This window comes from Geotrypetes seraphini, chromosome 9 (assembly GCF_902459505.1).
Source record: "Geotrypetes seraphini chromosome 9, aGeoSer1.1, whole genome shotgun sequence".
NCBI classification, from domain to species: Eukaryota; Metazoa; Chordata; class Amphibia; order Gymnophiona; family Dermophiidae; genus Geotrypetes; species Geotrypetes seraphini.
In genome coordinates, this window is record NC_047092.1 from 20,813,734 (window position 1) to 20,838,041 (window position 24,308).

The window sequence follows — 24,308 nt, forward strand, 5'->3', positions numbered from 1 at the left end:
TTTTAAGTCCATTATTCTAATTTATATTTTATCTGTATCCCAGGTATTAGCTCACCTTGTTGTGAACTGCCTAGAACTTTTTCGGTATGGCAGTATATAAGAATAAAATTATTATTATTATTCTCAACTGTGCATGGGTTAAAGTAAAAACATCTGGGTGGCAGACAAGTTCCTACGTTGGCTTAAGGCTATGGTTTTAATTTATTTAAAAATCTTGCACACTCAGATGTCACTCAAAATAACCTGGGAACAGTGAGTTTGTGATATAAGCAGAGTCCCTAGATTGAGCTAAACTATGAAACCATCATAAATGTACCCCAGAGCAGCTGATGACACCAGTTAGTTCTCCCGGGTTGATTTGAAGACCAAAAAAAGCTTATTTTTATTTTAAAATGCGATTCCACAGTCATATATAGGTAAATAAGAAATATAGGGGTCCTTTTACTAAGGCGTGCTAGTCGATTTAGCGCACGCCAAACGCTAACGTGTCCATTATATTCTATGGATGTGCGCTAAATCGGCCAGCGCATCTTAGTAAAAGAAGGGGGATAGTTACAGGAATTTCCATCAGTCTTTCATTGAAGGTTTGTGGAAAATAAAATACAGTGGTACCTCGGTTTACGAGTGCACCGGTTTGTGAGTGTTTTGCAAGACAAGCAAAACATTCGCACAATCGGCGCCTCAGAAACCGAGCGTGCCTCGATTTACGAGGCCCCCCCCCCCCCCGCGATCCGTCACCCCCTGCCGCGATCCAGCATCCCCCAGGCACCCACTCACCCGATCACATTCCTTACCCCCATTTGGCACCGACACCAACACACAGGACATGCCGGTGCCCAAAGATCTGCCTTCTTCTTTGTGCTGGGCCTTGAGCATCTGCGCATGCTCAAGGCCTTCGGGTTCCCGCTCTCTCTGAGATCCTCGGATCTCCGACAATCTCGGCGAGAACGGGAACCCAAAGGCTTTGAGCATGCGCAGATGCTCAAGACCCAGCACAAAGAAGGCAGATCTTCGGGCACCGGCACCTGCACCCACATGTCCTGTGCGTTGGTGCGGATGCCGGTGCCAAATAGGGGTAAGGAATGTGATCGGGTGGGGGATCGCCTGGGGGATGCCGGATCGCGGCGGGAGGGTGGGTGCGATGCGAGCGGGGGGGGGGGCGCCACGAGCGGGGGGATGGCAGATCACGTGGGGGGGCGACACAAGTGGGGGGATGGCGGATCACGCAGGGGGGCCTTCATGAGCAGGGGGAGCAATGCCCGTTCTTGTGGGGGGTAGAGCAGCGCCGCTGGCCTCAGGGGGGTGGGGATGGGTGGGAACGAAACAAGCGAGTTTCCCTTAAATCCTATGGAGAAACTCGCATTGATATACGAGTACTTTGGTTTACGAGCATGCTTCTGGAACGAATTATGCTCGTAAACCAAGGTTCCACTGTATAGGCTTAATCCAGTAAACTGAGCAAATGAACTTAAGAACATAAGAACATAAGCAGTGCCTCTGCCGGGTCAGACCACAGGTCCATCCTGCCCAGCAGTCCGCTCCCGCGGTGGCCAAAAACAGGTCAAGGCCTGTCTGAATCATCAGAAGGGCTCCCCTGTCACCTTGGTTTCCCATTTAAGTTCTGCCCTCCTATCGAAGTCCTAGCCCTCCGGTCTTGCACATGCACGACCAGGTTGGTTTACTCAGTACCCCACGATACCTCTATCCCTCAGGAATCCATCCAATCCCTGCTTGAATCCCTGTACCGTACTCTGCCTGATCACTTCCTCCGGAAGCGCATTCCAAGTGTCCACTACCCTTTGGGTGAAAAAGAACTTCCTTGCATTTGTTTTGAACCTGTCTCCCTTCAGTTTCTCAGAATGCCCCCTCGTATTTGCTGTCCCCTTCAGTCTGAAGAATCTGTCCCTATCCACCCTCTCTATGCCCCTCATGATCTTGAAGGTCTCTATCATATCTCCCCTGAGTCTCCTTTTCTCCAGAGAGAAGAGCCCCAGCCTATCCAGCCTCTCAGCGTACGAGCAGTGTTCCAGCCCTTTTACCATTTTTGTTGCTCTCCTTTGGACTCTCTCAAGTACCGCCATGTCCTTCTTGAGGTGCGGTGACCAATACTGGACGCAGTATTCCAGATGCGGATGTACCATCGCTCGATACAATGGCATGATGACTTCCCGTGTTCTGGTTGTTATGCCCTTCTTTATGATGCCCAGCATCCTGTTGGCTTTTTTCGAGGCTGCTGCGCACTGTGCAGATGGCTTCAGTGATGCATCTACCAGCACACCCAAGTCTCTCTCGAGTCTGCTGTCTCCCAACAATACCCCCCCCAATTTGTAGTTGAACAACGGGTTCTTTTTCCCTATATGCATGACCTTGCATTTGTCTACGTTGAAGCGCATTTGCCATTTGTTTGCCCAGTCTTCCAGCTTGTCCAGGTCCCTTTGTAGGTCCTCACACTCCTCCCTGGTCCTAACTCTGCCGCACATTTTGGTATCGTCTGCGAATTTTATAACCTCACACTTTGCCTCCTTTTCCAGGTCATTGATGAATATGTTAAAGAGTAAAGGCCCCAGCACCGATCCTTGTGGCACACCGCTCGTGACTCCCCGCCAGTCAGAATATTGGCCCTTTACTCCAACCCTCTGCAGTCTACCCGACAGCCAGTGCTTGATCCATCTGTGCACATCCCCTCCCACCCCGTGGCTCCACAGCTTCTTAAGTAGCCTTTCATGTGGCACCTTGTCGAAAGCCTTGGCAAATATATCTCTGTCACCAGAAGATCCCATTCACTCAGCAGATTTTAATAACAAGTGGTACTGGATAAAGTTTTCAAAATATGAGATGCCATATTGCCCACTACCAAACAAAGGGGGGAAAAAGAACCAACAAAGTCTACAATGAGGGATGCAGAGCCAAAACAAAGAAAAACTACAGAAACACGAACAATAATGCAGGCTAAATTTATTGTATCAAATAATTGAGTGCGGTTAATAATACCACTTTAAAAACAAACCAAGGGACCCGATAGATAAAGGCGAGGGCATTATTATTGTTTCGTATGTGTCTGACCCTTGATCTGAAGGGAAACCAGACGATTATCATCATGGATAGGGACAAGTATATACAAGAGATTCTCAGACAAATTAATGACATCACCTTCTACATTCTAGGTATCTAATTTGTGCTTTTTAGCCTTTCATTTCTTTCACACTTGTCCCTTTTTGGTGTGTCTACACCAGTGTTTTTCAACCTTTTTTGGGCAAAGGCACACTTGTTTCATGAAAAAAATCACGAGGCACACCACCATTAGAAAATGTTAAAAAATTTAACTCTGTGCCTATATTGACTATATATAAAGTAATTCTCTTGAATAGGAATCAAATAAACACAAAGAAAGTATTTTATAATTACTTTATTATGAAATATTAAGTAAACAGAATAGTGAAAAATTATAAAATACTTTATTCAGTGCGAAACCTGGGCCTGTTTGGCTGAACACAAAGCTGATATTCTGGCTGGAATCGAAGAAAGACACACACGTAGCTCTTCGTCAACAGCTCTCAGTCTCTCTCTGTATTTGGTTTTTATAGCATACAAAAATAGACAAATATACCCTCCATCCTTTTTATTAAACCACAATAGCAGTTTTTAGCGCAGGGAGCTGCGCTGAATGCCCAGCGCTGTTCTTGACGCTCATAGGCTCCCTGCGCTAAAAACCACTATTGCGGTTTAGTAAAAGGTGACCATATTGTAAAATATAGACAGCAGATATAAATTCAGAACTGTGCATAGTAAGTGAAGGGAAGTTTTCATCTCTGGGAATTTACCCAGTTAACTATTAAGTTATTTGGGCAAATTCCTTTGAAAACTGTGGTAATACTGCCTCCACTTTGCTAAATTTAAAATAAAATCATTTTTCCTACCTTGTCTGGTGATTTCTGGTTGCACTTTCTTCTTCTGACTGTGCATCCAATCTTTCTTCCCTTCTATCAGCCTGTATGCTTTCTCTCCTCCACACCTCATTCCCTCCCCCAACATTTTCTTCCTCTCTCCCTGACCTTTCTTTCTTTTTTTCTGTTTCTCTTCTTTCCTTCTGTTTCCCTGCCTGCCCCTTCTTTCTTTCTCCCTGCCGTTCCCCAAGCCACAGCCACTGCCACTGCCATCGGGGAACAGGACCCACCAATGGATAACAGGCCCCAAAGCCGACGCCGACGCATGCTCTCCCTGACGTCAATTCTGCAATCGGAGAGGAAGTTCCGCCCAGCCAGGCAGCGATTGGCTGGCCCGAACTTCCTCTCCGACTGCAGAATTGACGTCGGGGAGAAGAAGACTTATCGGCTCGATAGATTAGATCGCCAAGACAAAGTGAGTCCTGGGTGATCGACTCACTTTGCCTTGGCGAGCTACTGGCGCCCCTGCCTTGGGCCCCCTGTCAGCTCCGGGCCCCTGAATGCAGGACTGGTAGTACTGCCTGATGGCGGCCCTGCGGCACACCAGGCAACATCTCGTGGCACACTAGTGTGCCGCGGAACAGCGGTTGAAAAACACTGATCTACACTATTCTCTGTGGCTCATCATTCATTTTAAACATATCTGTGTGACAAACTGTTATTTCATTATGCTTATTTTAGCCTTTGGATATTTTGTTGTTCACCATCTGTTATTCTTTACTTTATTCTTCACTGCACACCATTCTTAGATGTCCATCCTTTCATCTATAAAGCTGTTTATGTCACATAAATGTACATATATTTTTTTGTTATGTCCATGTACATTCTGAGTCATTCTTATTTTGGTTTATTAGGACCCCTGATGAAGGCGTGTTAACCAAAACATGGACCGTGTCGGGTCACTTGGTTTGTTTTTAAGGTGGTATTATTAACCGCACTCAATTATTTAATACAATAAATTTAGCCTGCACCATTGTATGTGTTTCTGCAATATTGCCCACTACCACCTTCTTGAACCTGGGTACAAATCCGATTTTCTTCCAATTCTGGAAGTCACCAGAATAAGACCAATTTTGAAAGAAAGGAATCATTTGATCAAATTCATTTTTGTCATGCTTGGTGTTTTTGAGAGTCCTTTTTGTACAAGTTTTGCAGGGACATGAACTCTTAACAGGTTAATGCAGCAAAGTCCTGATATACAGAAACACCAGACTTCCTTAATTGCAGCCAAAGAAAGAAATGCGTAAGTGCCATTACAGCCAGGACAATTTCAATATCTTCCCTCGGAGATGGCAGTGAGGCTTGTACTGAGCAGCCTTAAAAGAGAAGGTTTGGCACATTTATGCTCAGCTTTTCTTGGCTTGTCCATTAAAAGAACTCCAGCTGGAAGAACTAAAAGCTGTTAAACTGGAAGTGAACACTGTTACGATTTTCAGCCATCAGTAGTTTGCCTTCCTATGGATTATCATACAAAATTAGCAGCATCATTTTCAGATGGACTTAGAAATTCTGAATATTATTGAAGCCAACCAATTATGTAACTCATTTTGGGGATATGATGTAATATTTTTCTTGCAATGCCATTTTTTTTTTTAGAAAATATGGATGGCCAATCAGAGAGACCTGTGATACCAACACACTTTACTGCATCCCTCCCTCTCTTCTGAATTTAACCAAGTCCACCTCTCCCATTAACTGTTACAGCTACATTTTTATAGAAAAAGGCACTTTAATGAATAATAGAAAAATTTAAGAACCTACTTGTGCCTGATTTTGCCTCCAAACATTTCCTTAACTTCAAGCAATTGCTGACATATGTACAATGGCACAGTATTTTGTTCAAGACTATTGTAAAGATGATTTCCATATAAAAAGCAGGAAACCACTACAGAGTATCCCCAGACATTGTAATCCTGAATTGTGCATATCGGGATCCCCTCTTCCCTCTCACACTACTATTTACTGAAGAGGCATGAGGAAAGTGACCAGCTGGCCCTGGATTGGAAGAGGCTACATGCACAGCACTAAACAGCAAACCAAGAGGCCCACATTGTGTTATCACCCAAAGGCAACAGGCTCTTTCCTTCTTACCAAATCACTGATCTGAAATGAAAAACCTAAACTAATTAAATCCATAAATCTGTGCAATATACCACAGTAGAACTTGTGTACTGAGAGCAGCGCTGCATGCCAGGGATTATACCCTTTCACAGGGAAGCATGCAAACCTTATAACCAGGCTAGCAAAACAAAACAAAACAAACACAACCCCATAATGGTGACTAGATTATATAAAGATTCCCTTGCAGCTAACTCTCTACAGAACACAGATTGTGCGAGAGCCAGCAGAAGTTTAACACACTCACACAGACAGCTCTGTGTGAAACTGCCTTCTCAACTTGATCCAACAATTCACAAGACTATTATGTCAAGTTACTAAAGTGTATATAAAACTCTATGGCTATGGCCTGGTAATTATTTATCTTTCTCCTAACTTATGAACATTCACTAAAATCATAATGTAAAAAAACAACCCAAATTATGTGTCTATAAGATTATAGGGTAAGAATATGCATTTTCCAAATTACACTCAATTTTCTCTTTCCCCTCCCTCCCCCCCCCCCCCCGAACATGTATATACAAAAATAAACAGACTTGTGATAGATACATAATCCAAGTAGGATAGCCCTAAAAATAATTCCACAATAGTTATCATGGTTGTATGATTTCTTTGCTGAAATGCTGCCAGCTCCTGGGTTCCCATGTACAGGGAGAAAATGAATGCGATACCCAGCTTCCCTCCACAGGGCTGGGAACAGAAGTCTTGGGAGCAATCTAGTGTTAAAAGTAGAAGCTGTAAAAAAATAAATAAATGTTCCGAGGCAAGTGTGACACCTCAGAACTCATCATGTCGCACCAAGGCCTCGCCAAAGTCTGTGGCCTGGCTGCCCACAAATAGATCATACTTGTCCACTACCTCCTCCCGTGTCAGTTTGCCATCCTTAAAAAGAAAAAAAAAAAAACACAACACAATTAAGAATCAGCATGACCAACCTCTTATCAGGTGGAACAAAAAACAGCGAGGCAATAAATGCTACTTTTGTTTCATTATGGTACCATATATCAAATGAACTATTTCTTCTCTTAAGCCAGTCCATTTTGCCGCTTTATCCCTCTACAGATATTTCTTTTTAATACTCTCAGTGCTTTATAGGGTTTTAAATTTGTAACTCACAAAATAAAGATGCTGATAGTAAAATGCATTACGCTTCTCCCTCCATATTTGCGGTTTCAGCAATCGTGGTTTCGATTATTCACGTTTTTTCACTTGCTGGCTCCTCCCCCCAAATTACGTCAGCTTGCATAGAGAAATCGCTGATTCCCGGCACTTTCTTCACCGTGTTTTGCCTCTCCTTCAGGAACAGGCCAGGTCTCCCGCCATGTTATTTGCGGTTTCACCATATTCACGATGGTTTTGAATAGAAAGCAGCGAATAACATATGAAAAAGTTATTTGCGGTTTTTCTGTATTTGCGGTTCTGTTAATCCCTTATCACAGCGAATACGGAGGGAGAAGTGTACATCCATGGGTACTGGGTCATTAGTGAGCTTATTCAGATGCCTCCTCCCTTCGAGTCTGTCTGAAATAGCTGAACCCAGCAGTCTTCTCTTGCTCTTCTGGGCTTTTACCCTACAGGGATCTATCATTTGTAACTACTCAAGGCAGGGGTGCCCACACTTTTTGGGCTTGCGAGCTACTTTTAAAAATGACGTCAAAATGATCTACCAACAATAAAAATGTTTTTTAACATATATTTATTTATATACACACACCGAGTGTACTTTATATTAATATATATTGTTTACATGGATGGCACAATACAATGGCACTTGATTGACACACAGTACAGCCAGACAGAGCTCTCGTCTTTTGTAACAGTTACAAAAGACGAGATCTCAGACTGACTGTACTGTAGTGTATTCTGTGGTTCACGGATCACTCGTTTTTACGTTGAGCAGTAGAGTTTATTTTGAAAGGCAGGGCTCCGCGATCGACTGGTAGATCGTGATCGACGTGTTGGGCACCCCTGACTCAAGGCTTTCTTCCCCCCATTCAGCTTATTTAAGCACAGACATTTGCAGCAACAATCCTCAGCGGGATCATGCACCAGATTACGAAGTCTGGTCAGCAAATGTCAATGTCGCACGATGGCTTTCTCCTCCTCAAGTACTTTAAGTGCTGCCTCTGCAGCTTCTCCAGACCAAAAGAAGACCTGAGCCAGGAATCAGATCCAGGAGTCTCTGAACAGCATTGTACATCACTGGGCTAGTCCTTCCTTTGATTTTCTAATAATTTATGTTTGAATGATTTGCCAGAATATCATAATTTTTTTACAAGTCTCTTACCAGCTCATCTGTCCCCCCAAATCACTTCCATATTCTCTTCATGTTCAACTAGTCTCACACATCCGTAGGAGGAGTGAGCTAAGATTAGCTACTGGCTGGTGTGAAAGTGTGACAGAAAGCCTTACCTTGTTCTGGTCAGACTCATAGACAAGGTGGCGTGCTTCAGCCTCGGCATGATCATAGTCAGAGGGCAGAATCCAATCCTTAGTCTCCTCTTTATCCATTTTCCCATCACGATTTTTGTCTCGAAATTCAACAAACTGCTGTCGCTCTGTCTTCACCCACTCAGGTTCCTCGGTATCACCATCATGGCTATACATGTCACCTGCAAAACACCAGTTATTATCAATCTCAACTCTCTTAGGAGCCCATCATACTGCACATGCCAGCACTGTGGGGAAAAACAGAGGTTCTCAACCTTTATCCTTGGTCACGAAATTTGCTTCAAAACAGAGCAGCAAAATATAGCTCTGTAGTTTTACAAGATTAAAGCGGGTGTCCCTGGGAGGGGACAGCAAGATTTGGAGGGAAACAATTTTTAATTATATGTAGGTAGTTTCTTCCTGGAATCACAGTCATCATGGGTTAAGTCCATGAATCCTTTAAACCCTATACCTTTAGCCAATTTTGAACATTAGTGAGAAGTACAGTGGAACCTTGGTTTATGAGCATAATTCATTCCAGAAGCATGCTCGTAAATCAAATTGCTCGTATATCAAAATGAGTTTCCCCATAGAAAATAAGGGAAACTCGCTTGATTAGTTCCCCCCCCAGGCCACTGGTGCTTCTCCCCTCCCCCCCTGCCAGCGAACATCCTCCCCAAGAACCGGCATCGTTCCCCCCCGAACCGGCATCGCCCCCAGCTTGCGTCGCGCACCCCCCCCCACCCAAACACAATCCCTTATCCCGATCTGGCACTGGCACCACAACAATGCACAGGACATGCCGGTGCCGGTGCCCGAAGATCCTCCTTCTTGCCAGGCAAGATGGAGGATATTCAGGCACCAGCACGTCCTGTACGTTGGTGCTAGATCGGGGTAAGCGATTGTGTTTGGGTGCTTGGGCAAGGGATGCTGGGGGGGCGACGCAAGCGGGGGGGATGCTGGATCGCGAGGGGGGGCTCACAAATCAAGTCAACACTCAGTTTGCGATGCACAATTTGCGGGAATGTTTTGCTCGTCTTGCGAAACACTCGCAAACCGCGTTACTCGCAAACCGAGGTTTGACTGTACAAGGTTCAAAAGCACCTGCAGATTTTTGTGCCATGCAGCTTACTGAAATTTGTCCCTCCAATCTCAAATGTCCTCGGTGCCCCATCACGCTGTACACCCTAATTGCAGTATGTTAGCATGAACCTACAATGTCACAACTTTGCTTGGCTCTGTTCCATATCTTTGTCCTTTGATGCTCACAAGGCCAGAATGATTCCCATTAAATACAACCACACATCACTGTGGATTCACCACCACTTAACTGGACCTATCGACTGGAATTTACTTTCCTGGACTACAAAATGCAAACAGTTAACATGCTGCAAGGAAAAAAAGGAGCTACTTACCAATGTACTCTTCTAAATCAATGATGCCATCGCCATTTTTGTCAATATCTTCCATGGTTTCCTAATGAAAGAAAAACAAAATTCAAATATAAATCTGAGGAAGGGGAAGGAGTCAATCATTGTGCAGCTAATCTAATATACAGGATTATGAGGTTCCTGAAGGAGCTCAGATGGACAATCCCTTGCTGAGGAGTGTTGCTGCAATATTTAAATTAAGTGATTTGGTAGGGGATACAGAAATGGGAGAAAAAAAGTATCTGGATAGCTGTGAAGAAAAGCCCAGCTGTCATTAAGCTGGACACCCAGAGGAGGAGGAAGCTTCCATGCCAATAAAAAAAATACAAGTGGAGTAGAATGGGTACAAGTGGATCGATTTTTCGCTCCATCAAAAATTACAAAGACTAGGGGACACATGATGAAGTTACAGAGAAATACTTTTAAAACCAATAGGAGGAAATTTTTTTTCATTCAGAGAATAGTTACGCTCTGGAACACATTGCCAGAGGATGTGGTAACAGCGGATAGCCACAGCTGGTTTTAAGAAAGGCTTGGATAAGTTCCTGGAGGAAAAGTCCATAGTCTGTTATTGAGAAAAACAAGGGGGAAGCCACTGCTTGCCCTGTATTGGTAGCATGGAATATTGCTACAGCTTGGGTTTTGGCCAGGTACTAGTGACCTGGATTGGCCACCGTGAGAACGGGCTACTGGGCTTGTTGGACTATTGGTCTGACCCAGTAAGGCTATTCTTATAATCATATGTGAGCCAATTATAGGGCAATCAAGCCATTGTGACATCACTAATGAGGCTGGCTCTGACGTACTGTGGAATGAGGCATTATGACATCACAATCTCAGCTCTGGAATGTTGCTACTCCTTGGGTTTTGGCCAGGTACTAGGGACCTGGATTGGCCTCTGTGAGAACAGGTTACTGGCCTTGATGAACCATTGGTCTGACCCAGTAAGGCTATTTTTATGTTCTTAAGTGGGAAAAGTATGCGGAACGTGGCTTATGGAATTCTTTCCAACATGCGAGACCAAGAAGGAAGATGAAGTGACTGAATGAAATGGCTCCCAAACTTTCCTTTAGGGTGAAAAAAATTGTATAAATGAAACCAAAGTATATTATGTTAAATGTACCGGTCAGATTTCAAAGCAAGGATTCTATAGTTTAACCACAGGATGCTGCTGTACTAAGGCAACAAGTCAAGCTGTGCATCTCCACCACTAGGAACCAGTACATATGGCAACTAGTAGCAAATTCCATTCTAGTCATTAGGGGCTCCTTTTACAAAGGTGCGTTAGGGCCTTAACGCGCGGAATAGCGCGCACTAGCCACTACCGTCTCCTCTTGAAGAGGCAGTAGTTTTTCGGGTAGCATGTGCTAAAAAAGCTAGCGCACTTTTGTAAAAGGAGCCCTAGGTGTCCTATACATAACAACCCTTTTTTAAAAAGCTACAGAATTCATTCGCTAGATGTCACAGTTATCTTTAAAGCAAAGAAAATCAAATTCTCTTCAGAAGCACTAGATGGAAGGAGTTGCCTAATAGTGCAGCAGACAGATCCTGGGGAGCTGAGTTTGATTCCCACTGCAGCTCCTTGTGACCCTCCACTGCCCCAGGCCCAAAAAACTTAGATTGTGAGCCCACTAGGGACAGAAAAAGTAGCTGCACTTAATGTGTATAGCACTGTATTTGTCTAGTAGCGCTATAGAAATGATTAAAGGGAGGGGTTTCCAAACTACAAGCATTGTGTTTCATTGTTTTAAGCTGGTGGAAGAGGATCTCATATCGAGGTGGAAGAGGATCTCTTTTTCCTTAAAGGATCCACGGCAACAAGAGGGCATCCGTTGAAAATCAGGGGTGGGAAATTTCATGGCTACACCAGAAAATATTTCTTCACCGAAAGGGTGTTTGATCGCTGGAATAATCTTCCACAACAGGTAATTGAGGCCAGCAGCGTGCCAGATTTTAAGAAAAGATGGGATTGGCATGTGGGATCTCTTCATGGAGGTAGTTAGGGGGTGGGCCATTAGCGTGGGCAGACTAGATGGGCCGTGGCCCTTTTCTGCCGTCATGTTCTATGTTTCTATGTAACTGCCTCTCCCACAGAAATGTACTAAGCCATTTGGGGCAGGGAGAGCTATTTTTCCGAAACCCCAAGTCTGAAAAAAGCCTTTTTCAAATCTGATAACGTCTTTTCCGATTATTTTCCTCAAGCAAAATCTAGCCCTATTCCGTTCAGTTTTGGAGAGAGGATAAGAGTCTCTACCTCTTATGTATAATTTCTTTATAACATCCTATTGCAGGGGTGGGCAGCTCCAGTCCTCGAGGGCCTGAATCCAGTTAGGTTTTCCCCAATGAATATGCATTGAAAGTATTGCATGCAAATAGATCTCATGCATATTCATTGGGGAAATCCTGAAAACCTGACTGGATTCTGGCCCTTGAGGACCGGAGTTGCCCACCCCTGTCCTATTGGGTTGGAAAGAATAAAAAAGAAAATTGGATTTTGAACTCATGGTGGAAGAGCGGGACTTGGGTGTGATTGTATGTGTTGATCTTAAGGTGGCAAAACAGGTTGAAAAGGTGACAACGAAAGCTAGAAGGATGCTCGGGTGTATAGGAAGAGGTATGGCTAGTAGGAAAAAGGAGGTACTGATGCCCCTGTATAAGACTCTGGTGAGACCTCATTTAGATTATTGTGTACAATTCTGGAAGCTGCACCTTAAAAAATATATAAAAAGGATGGAGTCGGTCCAGAGGAAGGCTACTAAAATGGTGTGTGGTCTTCGTCATAAGGCTTATGGGGACAGACTCAATCTATATATTTTGGAGGAAAGGCGGGAGAGGGGAGATATGATAGAGACATTTAAATACCTACGTGGCGTAAATGCACATGAGTCGAGTCTCTTTCATTTGAAAGGAAGTTCTGAAATAAAAGGGCACAGGATGAAGTTAAGAGGTGACAGGCTCCGGAGTAATCTAAGGAAATACTTTTTTACGGAAAGGGTGGTAGATGCGTGGAACAGTCTCCCGGAAGAAGTGTGTCTGAATTCAAGAAGGCATGGGATAGGCATGTGGGATCTCTTAGAGAGAGGAAGAGATAATGGTTACTGTGAATGGGCAGACTGGATGGGCCATTTGGCCTTTATCTGCCATCATGTTTCTATGTTTAATGTTAATTTAATTTTCTTCAATCCTGCTAATGGGTTGCAAGTGTTCCCGCTAAGCTGCGCTGGCCTGCGCTGGCGCACAAAATATTACATCGCAGCGCACAAGTTTCTCTTCACAGCGCACACACGCGTCGCAAAGGTAAGGGGAGGTAAGGTAAGGGGACGCATTGGGGGGATTGCACTTCCCCACAATTGCCATGCTTCGGTTCCTCTTCTTCCTTCCTTCCTCCCCCCCCCCCCCGCGGGACCCTGCGGCACCATCAACTCTTACTCCCTCTAATGTCGGCCCTGCAGCTCCAGACTTCCTCGCACCTTCTCCCCTCCCCCTTTGGATCGCTATTATTTTAAATGTTATAGCCGCGGAGCTATATCCATCAGTGGAGATGTCTAACCTCGGCCTGCCCCGGAACTCTTACTGCAACAGTGACTTCCTGTTCCTGCCTAGACGGGCGGCTGCTGCAGTAAGAGTTCCGGGGCAGGCCGAGGTTAGACATCTCCACTGATGGATACAGCTCCGCGGCTATAACATTTAAAATAATAGCGATCCAAAGGGGGAGGGGAGAAGGTGCGAGGAAGTCTGGAGCTGCAGGGCCGACATTAGAGGGAGTAAGAGTTGATGGTGCCGCAGGGTCCCGCGGGGGGGGGGGGGGGGGAGGAAGGAAGGAAGAAGAGGAACCGAAGCATGGCAATTGTGGGGAAGTGCAAAGCTGCAGGGAAGAGTGTTGCGGTACCCAGCTGGAGGGAGAAGGAAGATGAGGGAGGGAATTAAAGGAGATGCCAGGGCTTGGAGCGTAGGAGGAAGGTATGCCAGTCTAAGGGAAAAGGAAGGGGGAGATGTGAGAGCATGGAGGGGGAGCGAAAGATGGAAGAAAAGGAAAGGAGAGAGATGCCAGAGAATCAGGGAAGGGGAGATACCAGACTATGAGGAGAGGTGTGGGAGAGGGAAGGCGAGGAGAGAGATGCCAGACCAATGGGGTGAAAGGAGAGATGGAAGGGGGAGGCATACAGTTTCTGGAAGGGGCATAGAAGGAGAGAAGATGCCATATAGGGGAAGAGAGACGGGAGACAGTGGATGGAAGGAAGAGAGTTACAAGAAGATGAGGAAAGGAGAAACCACAGAAGACAAAGGTAGAAAAAAATTTCTATTTATTTATTGCTTTAGGAGACATGTGTCACTGTTTCTGTGAAGCATTGTATGCAGAGTCCAGCTTCTTGCTGGTTCAATTTAACCTTTGTCTATGTATTTTTATTTTATCCCCCCTTTTACAAAACTGTGAAGCGTTTTTAGCACCAGCCTTGGTGGTAGCAGCTCTGATGCTCAGAATTTTATGAGCATCAGAGCTGTTACCTCCGTAGCTAAAATCCACACTACAGTTTTGTAAAAGAGGGAGGGGTTAGTTTGTGATTACATATTCCTTACTAGGCGAAGGTGTTTTTCTGTGTTCTGTGTGTTCGAAAGACATGGTTTTCTGTTAGGATTGACGGTGTAGGATTGATCTGTGCTGGTCTGGCTTGTTTAGTTTTACAATGGGTGTATTGATGTACTGTTCACTGCAATATGTAAGATGCTGCCTTTTCCTAGGTACTCATGTGTGACGTGTGGCTTGTTACTAAAAATCACGTTTTTCGTACAGATGGGGGGGGGGGGGGGTGCCAAAAAATGATGGGCCCCGGGTGTTACATATGCTAGGTACACCACTGCATTATGTAAAGATACCAGAAAGCTGGCGAAGCAAAAACTTTAAGTAAATTGTTATTCTTCTAAGTTTTGAGTATTTAACCCTCCCACAATCTCATGGGCACTCGTTTCAAGTTTCAAGTTTATTGAGATTTTGATTTAAACGCAATATCAAATATTTTCAATGTGTATAACAAAAATAAATTTTGGGAAATAAATAAAACCATTTGAACAATAAACATACAAACATATCCATAGATGATTAAAATTACATAAGGAGTACAAGGATAAACTACATTTGTTTAAAAATGCGTCCTCTGCGCCTGCTCATAAATTTGTGGAGTATGTAATTTGTCGCTCATGCATATTTTTTTTTGCACACACCTCATCAATCCTTAGAGGGAACACTGGTTGCAACCCCTTTCCCACATATAGAGGTTGAGATACTGAACTCTTCCAGTGACATCACTGGTACACAGTCTGGAACTGTCCAGTATGCCAATGCAAAAGCAGAAAAGGAAATAGCAAACTCACTTCACACTCTAATGGGAATCAGTGCAGCATATTTTGACCAGCTACAAGTATAATGCATAGAACATAGAAGATGACGGCAGAAAAGGGCTACAGCCCATCAAGTCTGCCCACTCTGCTTACCCACCCCCTGTCTATGCCCTAATGACCCAATTTCCTTATCTTGACCCTCGTAGGGATCCCACATGGGAATCCCATTTATTCTTAAAGTCTGGCACGCTGTCTGCCTCGATCACCTGCACTGGAAGCTTGTTCCAATGATCAACCACTCTCTCTGTGAAGAAATACTTTCTGGTGTCGCCATGAAATTTTCCGCCCCTGAGTTTGAGCGGGTACCCTCTTGTGGCCGAGGGTCCCTTGAGAAAGAAAATATCATCTTCCACTTCGACACGTCCTGTGAGGTACTTAAATGTTTTGATCATGTCTCCCCTCTCCCTACATTCCTCGAGAGTGTAGAGCTGCAATTTGTTCAGTCTCTCTTCGTACGAGAGATCCTTGAGCCCCAAGATCATCCTGGTGGCCGTCCGCTGAACCGATTCAATTCTGCGCACATCTTTACTGTAATGTGGCCTCCAGAATTGCACACAGTACTCCAGATGCAGGAATAGAGTGAGATCTCAAAATTACTCCCAGAACCACAGTTTTTCAGGGTGAAAAAGAGGCATAAATAAATTTCACCTTCCTTTCATCCTGCTAGACTAGACCAAACTAATAGGATGCACAGAAGACAAAGACCCCTGAATCACCGCTCTGTCAAAGTTCACAATATCCCTGGCTAGCACACCAGTCTTGTAATTTTACACAAAGAAACATAAAGAAAATCAAGTTTCTGCATTGCAAATGTCTTCTGGGATGACTGCCTGGGTCTCTGCCCATTTAAAAATCTAAGGCTGAAAGAATTAACATCATATTTTGCATATATGTTCCTCTCCACCATCACCAACCACCAATTTATGCATCTAAGTCAGTTCTGAATGGTGTGGTGTGAAGGTATTAAAATGGCAGTACTCATTAGCCCCCAATATTTTTTGAGGTAATACCCACCAGGACCACAATATCCTTCATATAATCAAACTCCTCTGGATGCAAGAAGGCTGTAAATTCTTCCTTTGTGGCAATATGGTCCCCATCCTTGTCAGCCATTTTAAACCTCCGTTCATCCCTTATCATCATTTGCTTATAGTTAAATCCATCGTCAGGGTCAGGGTCATCTGTACAGAACAGAAAGAAGTTAAGAGTTATGCATGACAATGTAAACAAAACCATATTCTCTCAACAAGGGAGCCTACGCATGGGCTATGCTGGCGGCAGTGCTGTTAAGATTTAGGAAGTGGATGTATCCCTTTGAGCAGAATCTTCCTGCATGGAAACTGAAATGTAAGGTAAGGACCAACTGTCCTATCTAATCTTTCCATTTGCACTTATGGTGGCCATTATGGATTCTACTTGATCACTGGTTTCCCCTCTTCCCCCCTTGTCCTCCCCCCTGTAAACACTGCTTATCCCAGGACAAGCAGGCAGCATATTCCCACACATGGGTGACGTCACCGACGGAGCCCCGCAGCGGACAGCCTCGAAAGCAAACTTGCTTGAAGATCTCGATCTTTCGAGCACTGTACCGCGCATGTGCGCGTGCCTTCCCGCCCGAACTAGGGGGCGCATCTCCTGAGAGGATCCTCAGTTCGTTTAATTCCGCGGAGACAAGAAGACACGTTTTTCTACATCTCTGCAGCATTGCCTTCTCTTCACCGCGGCTGTTTCTTTTCTTTCAGTTAAGTTCGGTCGCTGTGCTTTCCTATTTCTTTTCTTAAAAAATAAAAAAGTTTCAATTGTTTCTTTGATTTCGTGTCCGGACGGTGAGCCTTGGGCCTAGGCCCATTTGCTCCTTTCGTTCGACACGGAGTTTATTTTTTCCATGTCCCGGCCTCTTACCGGGTTCAAACGTTGTCGCCAGTGTAATCGTGTGATTTCGGTCACCGATCCCCACTGCCGCTGTCTACAGTGCCTGGGTCCCACTCATTCCCCAGAAGATTGTCACCGTTGTTTCACTCTTACTCCACAGGCTTTTCGACACCGGTGCGCTCAATTTTTTCAACTTTTCGGAGACATGGAGCAACCTTCGGATTCTGCTTCGACCTCGGCGGCTGCCCCGGTCTCGAAGGCTTCGACTCCGACGACATCGACGACTATGGTCTCGAAGGCTTCGACCCAGGCTCCGGCTGGAGCTTCGGTTTCGAAGGCCTCGACCTTACCTGCTTCGGTTCCCTCGAAGACGGTGCCATCTGCGAAGTCTTCTATGGGGGGTAAGTCTCCGGGTTCTCTTTCAGGTACCGTACCCAAGAAGCCACCAGACTCCTCTGCACGTCCATCTTCCAAGCGTACCTCCAAGATAAGGGAATACTCACCTTCGAGGTCGCCCTCTTCGGAGCGTACTGCTGCACCTACGAGGTCAGAATCTTCTGTCTCGGTGCCGATGCTGGAGGACATGCTGAAATCTATACTCACCACTCAGATTTCCTCCTTAGTGGCTCAATTGGTCCCGTCCTCGACCTTGCCTCGGACTGATCAGCCTGTCACACAACCAGAGCTTCCAGTATCTCGAGGCCGATCCAGGACACCGAAGAAAATTTCTTCGTCTGATTCTTCTCCAGACTCGCCTCCTCCGAAGCACCGGTCGAAGCATTCGAGACCTATTGCTCCCAAGCTTCGGAGGGAGTCTTCGGCATTGGATACCGAGACTTCTCTGCCTCATTCTTCGAAGCTGAAGCACAGATCTCGACACCATCGCGCATCGACTCGAAGTCCTTCTCGACCGAAGACTCCACCATCGAAGTTCACCACAGACCTCGACTCATTCTGTACCACGTACACCTGGTACTTCTCCATCCAGGAGCCTGAAGAGAAAACATTCTCTTACTCCACCTCACAGTGCAGCTTCTTCTGTGACTCTACGTCTAGACTCAGAACCACTTTCACCATATTCTAGAGAGGCTTCTCCCTCATACTCAGCTCTTCCTAAATCTCGCAGTGTATCTCCTGAGGAAGCGTCTGATTCCAAATCCATTTCTTTTGCCAAATTTATTTTTGATATGGGACAAGCTCTCAAACTGGATCTTCATTCAGATTCTAAATATACTCCTGAATATTTAGCAGATATGGAGCTTCCTCGTCCACCGAAAGAGTCCCTCAGATTACCTATGACTCCTGTTCTGAAACAAACCTTTGTTCGTAATATGGAGACTCCTTATTCCATCACTGCCATTCCATCTAAATTGGAATCCCATTATCGAACAGTTCCATGTAAAGGTTATGAAAAGTCTCAACTATCTCATCAATCCCTGGTAGTAGAATCCTCTATGCTTCAGTTCCTCCAGGTAGAGAAGGTCATACCATGGATAAGTTTGGTCGCCGTTTATACCAAAACTCTATGATGGCAAATAGAGTTCTTAATTACAGCTACATCTTTACGTCCTACTTCAACCATTTTCTGAAGATTTTACCATCTTTTTACCCGGATATCTCTACCACTCGTCTTTCAGAATTTAAACTCATCCTTAAGACTCTTTCTCAATTACGACTCTTCATGTTACAAGCCTCATATGATGCATTTGAACTCTCGTCTCGAGTATCGGCCTTTGCTGTAGCTATGCGACATGGATCCCAACCTTCAAGAAGATTGGCAAATCTACCTTGTCAGGGAAATGAATTATTTGATGACTCTATTGAGGCAGCTACCAAGCGTCTTTCAGAACATGAACGCTCTTTTGCTTCCCTCATTCGACCAAAACCTAAACCTGCACCAACTAGAGGTTTCAAACAGACTCCACGTCGTTATCCTCAGAAAACGACTCCTGCTTTTTCAAGACCTCCTCCTCCTCGTCCTCCTCAACAACAGCGACAACAAAAATCTCAGACTCCTGCTGCCACCAAGCCTGCTCAGTCTTTTTGACAATCTCGACATGAGCATTCAAATTTCTCTATTTCCAAATTCTCCCCTCCCCATAGGGGGTCGCCTTTCCACATTTTATCACCAGTGGGAGCTCATTACATCAGATCTCTGGGTGCTTACCATCCTACGAGAGGGATACTTTCTTCGGCTCCTTGAGGTGCCTCCAGATTGCCATCCAAGAGAGTGTCCTTCCAATCAGTCGCATCTTCCCCTTCTTCTCCAAGAAGCTCGAGCTCTGCTTCTCCTACGAGCTGTGGAGGAAGTTCCTCTTTCCCAAAGGAACTTGGGATTCTACTCCCGTTATTTTCTAGTTCCCAAAAAGACGGGGGATTTGCGACCGATCCTGGATCTCAGAGCTCTCAACAAATATCTAGTCAAAGAGAAATTTCGAATGCTCACACTGCCAACTTTATATTCCTTAATGGACCAAGGGGATTGGATGTGTTCCCTTGATCTCAAAGAGGCGTATACTCATATCCCTATTCATCCAGCATTTCGCAAGTACCTCAGATTCCAAGTAGGAAGCCTTCATCTGCAGTACCGAGTTCTCCCCTTCGGATTGGCTTCTTCTCCCAGGGTTTTCACAAAATGTCTCGTGGTCGTGGCTGCAGCTCTTCGCAACCAGGGTCTCCAAGTATTTCCATACCTAGACGACTGGCTCATCAAGGTTCCCTCTTTTTCAGGGGTTATTGCAGCGACCCAACAGACTATTCTTTTTCTACAAAGTTTGGGATTTCACATCAAGTTTCCCAAATCTCAGTTGACTCCTTCTCAGTCTCTCCAATTCATAGGAGCAACTCTGGACACTATCAATCTGAGAGCATACCTTCCACAACCACGTCAGGCCGCCCTGCTTCAGATTTCTCAACAACTCTTCCAACTTTCAACTGTTCCAGCACGAAAGATGATGGTTCTGCTCGGTCACATGGCTTCTACAGTTCATGTGATTCCTTTTGCCAGACTTCACCTTCGTATTCCTCAATGGACACTGGCATCCCAATGGCAGCAATCAGTGGATCCACCAACTCGACTGATTTCCATAACTCCTTCATTGCGGAAGTCTCTCCGTTGGTGGATGCTCTCTTTAAATCTTTCCAGAGGCTTGCTGTTCCACCCTCTTCCTCATCAGAAAGTCCTCACAACCGACTCATCAATGTACGCATGGGGAGCTCATGTGGACGGTCTTCGCACTCAGGGTCTCTGGACTCAAGCGTCGGTGTCATATCAATCTATTGGAACTCAGAGCGATATTCTATGCTCTCAAAGCTTTTCAACATCTCCTTCACGACATGGTGATTCTTGTACGTACCGACAACCAGGTAGCCATGTATTATGTCAACAAACAGGGAGGGACGGGCTCTCACTCCCTCTGTCAAGAAGCTCTGAAATTGTGGCATTGGGCAATTCTTCACAACATCTTCCTCAGAGCTGTTTATATTCAGGGTCAACACAATTATTTGGCGGACAAATTGAGTCGTCTTCTACAGCCTCACGAATGGACACTCAATTCTCCTACTCTTCGCCAAATCTTTGCCCGTTGGGGAACTCCACAGATAGATCTGTTTGCGTCACCTCTCAACTTCAAACTGCCTCAATTTTGCTCCCGCATCTATGCCCCTCAACGTCTCGAAGCGGATGCGTTTCTACTGGACTGGAGGAATCAGTTCCTTTATGCTTTTCCTCCGTTTCCTCTGATTCTCAAGACTCTAGTCAAACTGAAGTCAGAACATGCCACCATGATTCTGACAGCTCCTCGGTGGCCCAGACAACCTTGGTTCTCCCTTCTACTTCAACTCAGCACCAGGGAGCCTCTTCTTCTACCAGTATTTCCCTCTCTACTCACGCAGAGTCAAGGATCCTTGCTTCATCCCAATCTGCAGTCTCTACATTTAACAGCTTGGTACCTTTCTGCATAACAGACTTTTCTCAATTCTCTCCGTCTGTTCAAGATATCTAACTTGCTTCCAGAAAACCATCAACTAGACAATGTTATGGCCAGAAGTGGACTAGATTTTCTGCTTGGTGTTCTACACGTCACTTGCCACCCAGATCTTCCTCCTTGACATCCGTTCTGGACTACTTACTCCATTTATCACAATCTGGACTTCAAACTACATCTATTCGAGTCCATCTTAGTGCTATAGCTGCTTTTCATCAGCTTTTGGATGGAAAACCCCTTTCTGCACATCCTATCGTTTCTCGCTTTATGAAAGGACTTCTCAATCTCCATCCACCGCTTAAACCACCTCCAGTGGTTTGGGATCTCAATGTTGTTTTAGCTCAACTTATGAAACCTCCTTTTGAACCGCTTGACAAAGCCCACCTCAAGTATCTCACTTGGAAAGCTGTGTTTTTGATTGCTCTCACTTCTGCTCGAAGAGTCAGTGAGCTACAAGCTTTAGTTGCAGATCCACCCTTCACAGTTTTTCACCATGACAAAGTGGTCCTCCGTACTCATCCTAAATTCTTACCTAAAGTTGTTTCAGAATTTCACATCAATCAGTCTATTGTTCTACCTGTGTTTTTTCCAAAGCCTCATTCTCATCCTGGAGAAGCTGCTCTTCATACCTTGGACTGTAAACGTGCTTTGGCTTTCTACCTCCAACGCACTCAACTTCACAGAACATCTCCTCAACTTTTCATCTCATTTGATCCAAAAAAGTTGGGACGTCCTATATCAAAATGCATAATCTCCAACTGGATGGCTGCTTGTATTTCTTTCTGCTACACTCAGGCTGGTCTTCCTCTGCAAGGTCGAGTGACGGGCCACAAAGTTAGAGCTATGGCGGCATCTGTAGCTTTCCTTCGATCAACTCCCATTGAGGAAATCTGCAAAGCTGCCACTTGGTCCTCGGTTCATACTTTCATCTCTCATTATTGTCTGGATTCCTTATCCAGGAGGGATGGCCACTTTGGCCAATCTGTTTTGCAAAATCTTTTTTCGTAAATTGCCAACTTCCCTCCATCCCTTTTTACTTAGCTTGGAGGTCACCCATGTGTGGGAATATGCTGCCTGCTTGTCCTGGGATAAAGCACAGTTACTTACCGTAACAGTTGTTATCCAGGGACAGCAGGCAGATATTCCAACAACCCTCCCACCTCCCCTGGTTGGCTTCTTGGCTAGGTATCTGAACTGAGGATCCTCTCAGGAGATGCGCCCCCTAGTTCGGGCGGGAAGGCACGCGCGCATGCGCGGTACAGTGCTCGAAAGATCGAGATCTTCAAGCAAGTTTGCTTTCGAATCTGTCCGCTGCGGGGCTCCGTCGGTGACGTCACCCATGTGTGGGAATATCTGCCTGCTGTCCCTGGATAACAACTGTTACGGTAAGTAACTGTGCTTTCTTAATCCTCTCCTGGAGGAACACCTAGCTAGTCAGATTATTGGAAGTCTTAAAACAATGAATATGGAAGTTGGAAATCTGGGCATACAAATAGCAGATGGAGAAATGCAAAGTGACGCACATTTAGAAGAATGACCCAAATCATAGTTACCAGATGCTAGGGTCCACCTTAGGAGTCAGCATCCAAGAAAAAGGATCTAGGTGTCATTGTAGGTGACAATATACTGAAATCTTCCACTCAGTGTGAGGTGGCGGCCAAAAAGGCAAACAGGATGCTAGGAATTATTAGGAAAGGAATGGTAAATAAGACCAAGAATATTATAATGACTGTATTGCTCCATGGTGTGACCTCACCTGCATTCAATTCTGGTCTCCATATCTCAAAAAAAAAGATATAGTGGAATAAAAAAAAAAGGATCAAAGAAGGACCAAAATGATAAAATGTTGTAAAAATGAATAAAGATTAAAAAAAAAAAACAACAAAATGATAAAAGAGGATGGAACTCCTCTTTCATGAGGAAAGATAGAAACATGATGGCAGATAAAGGCCAAATGGACCATCCAGTCTATCTCCTCCTCTTCCTAAGAGATCCCACATGCCTAGCCCATATTTTTTTGAATTCAGACACAGTCTCCACCATCTCTACAAGGAGACTATATTCTACGCATCAACCACCCTTTCTGTAAAAAAGTATTTCCTTAAATTGCTCCTGAGCCTGCTATTCTTCTGTTTATGAGACAAACCTGCATATCTCTAGACCAGTGATTCCCAACCCTGTCCTGGAGGACCACCAGGCCAATCAGGTTTTCAGGCTAGCCCTAATGAATATGCATGGGGCAGATCTGCATGCCTATCACTTCCATTATATGCAAATCTCTCTCATGTATATTCATTAGGGCTAGCCTGAAAACCCGATTGGCCTGGTGGTCCTCCAGGACAGGGTTGGGAACTACTGCTCTAGACACCCAATATATGCAAATTTATTTCATGCATATTCATTGTGGTAATCTTGAAAACCTCACTGGCTACGTAAGCCTCCAAAAGATGCTTGAGAAGCACTGCTCTAAGGTTTTTTTTTATATCTGTTCCAAACATGCCTGAATTCTCCCCCCACCCCTCCCCGTTTTGGCTCCTCTATTCCATATGCCCATCACCATCTCAGTTTTCTCCCTTCACTGTTGTCTCTGAGTTTTCTTCCTTCTGGTACCTTGTACAGTTAGTGTTCCATATATGGTGATTCGGCGTAAGATGGGCTGGGAAAGGCATCAATGGGAACTCCACTAACTTGGAATATGAGGACGTTACTAGCCAGACTTTACAGTAGATATTTTGCAAACAACAGGATGATTGGATACACTGGTGAGCTTAGATGGCAACTTCAACAGTTGGAACCTGGGACAATACCAGGTAGGCTTTAGTCTAAGGCCCAGAAATATCAAAGAAAAAAGACAAGTTAATTTAATCATGTATTTTTAATGAGACTAATTAATGGGCCCCGACTGGATGGACCGTTCAGGTCTTTATCTGCCGTCATTTACTACGTTACCTGGCAGAAACCCAGAGAGTAGCAACATTCCAGAGCTGAGATTGTGATGTCATAATGCCTCATTCCACCAATGCCTAAGAGCCAACCTCAGCAGTGATGTCACAATGACTTGATTAGATGGCAACTTCAGCATTTGAAAATTAGGACAATATCATGGCCCAGAAATAGCAAAGAAAAGAAGT

At 44.8% G+C, this 24,308-nt stretch overlaps 1 protein-coding gene across 3 annotated transcripts in view; it reads right to left on the minus strand.

The window, feature by feature from the left end:
• Positions 1-5,468: 5,468 nt before the first annotated feature.
• CALU (calumenin) overlaps positions 5,469-24,308 on the minus strand; it is a 42,341-nt gene continuing 23,501 nt past the window's right edge. For 2 of the 3 annotated variants that reach the window (XM_033958412.1, XM_033958411.1), the window contains exons 4-7: positions 16,334-16,500; positions 9,908-9,968; positions 8,475-8,674; positions 6,840-6,944 (exon numbers count right to left, since the gene is read on the minus strand). In XM_033958412.1, coding sequence (XP_033814303.1) covers positions 6,840-6,944; positions 8,475-8,674; positions 9,908-9,968; positions 16,334-16,500 — 533 coding nt within the window. Of the gene's footprint in view, positions 6,945-8,474; positions 8,675-9,907; positions 9,969-16,333; positions 16,501-24,308 lie in introns of all 3 variants that reach the window. The other variant, XM_033958410.1, reaches the window with a different exon arrangement.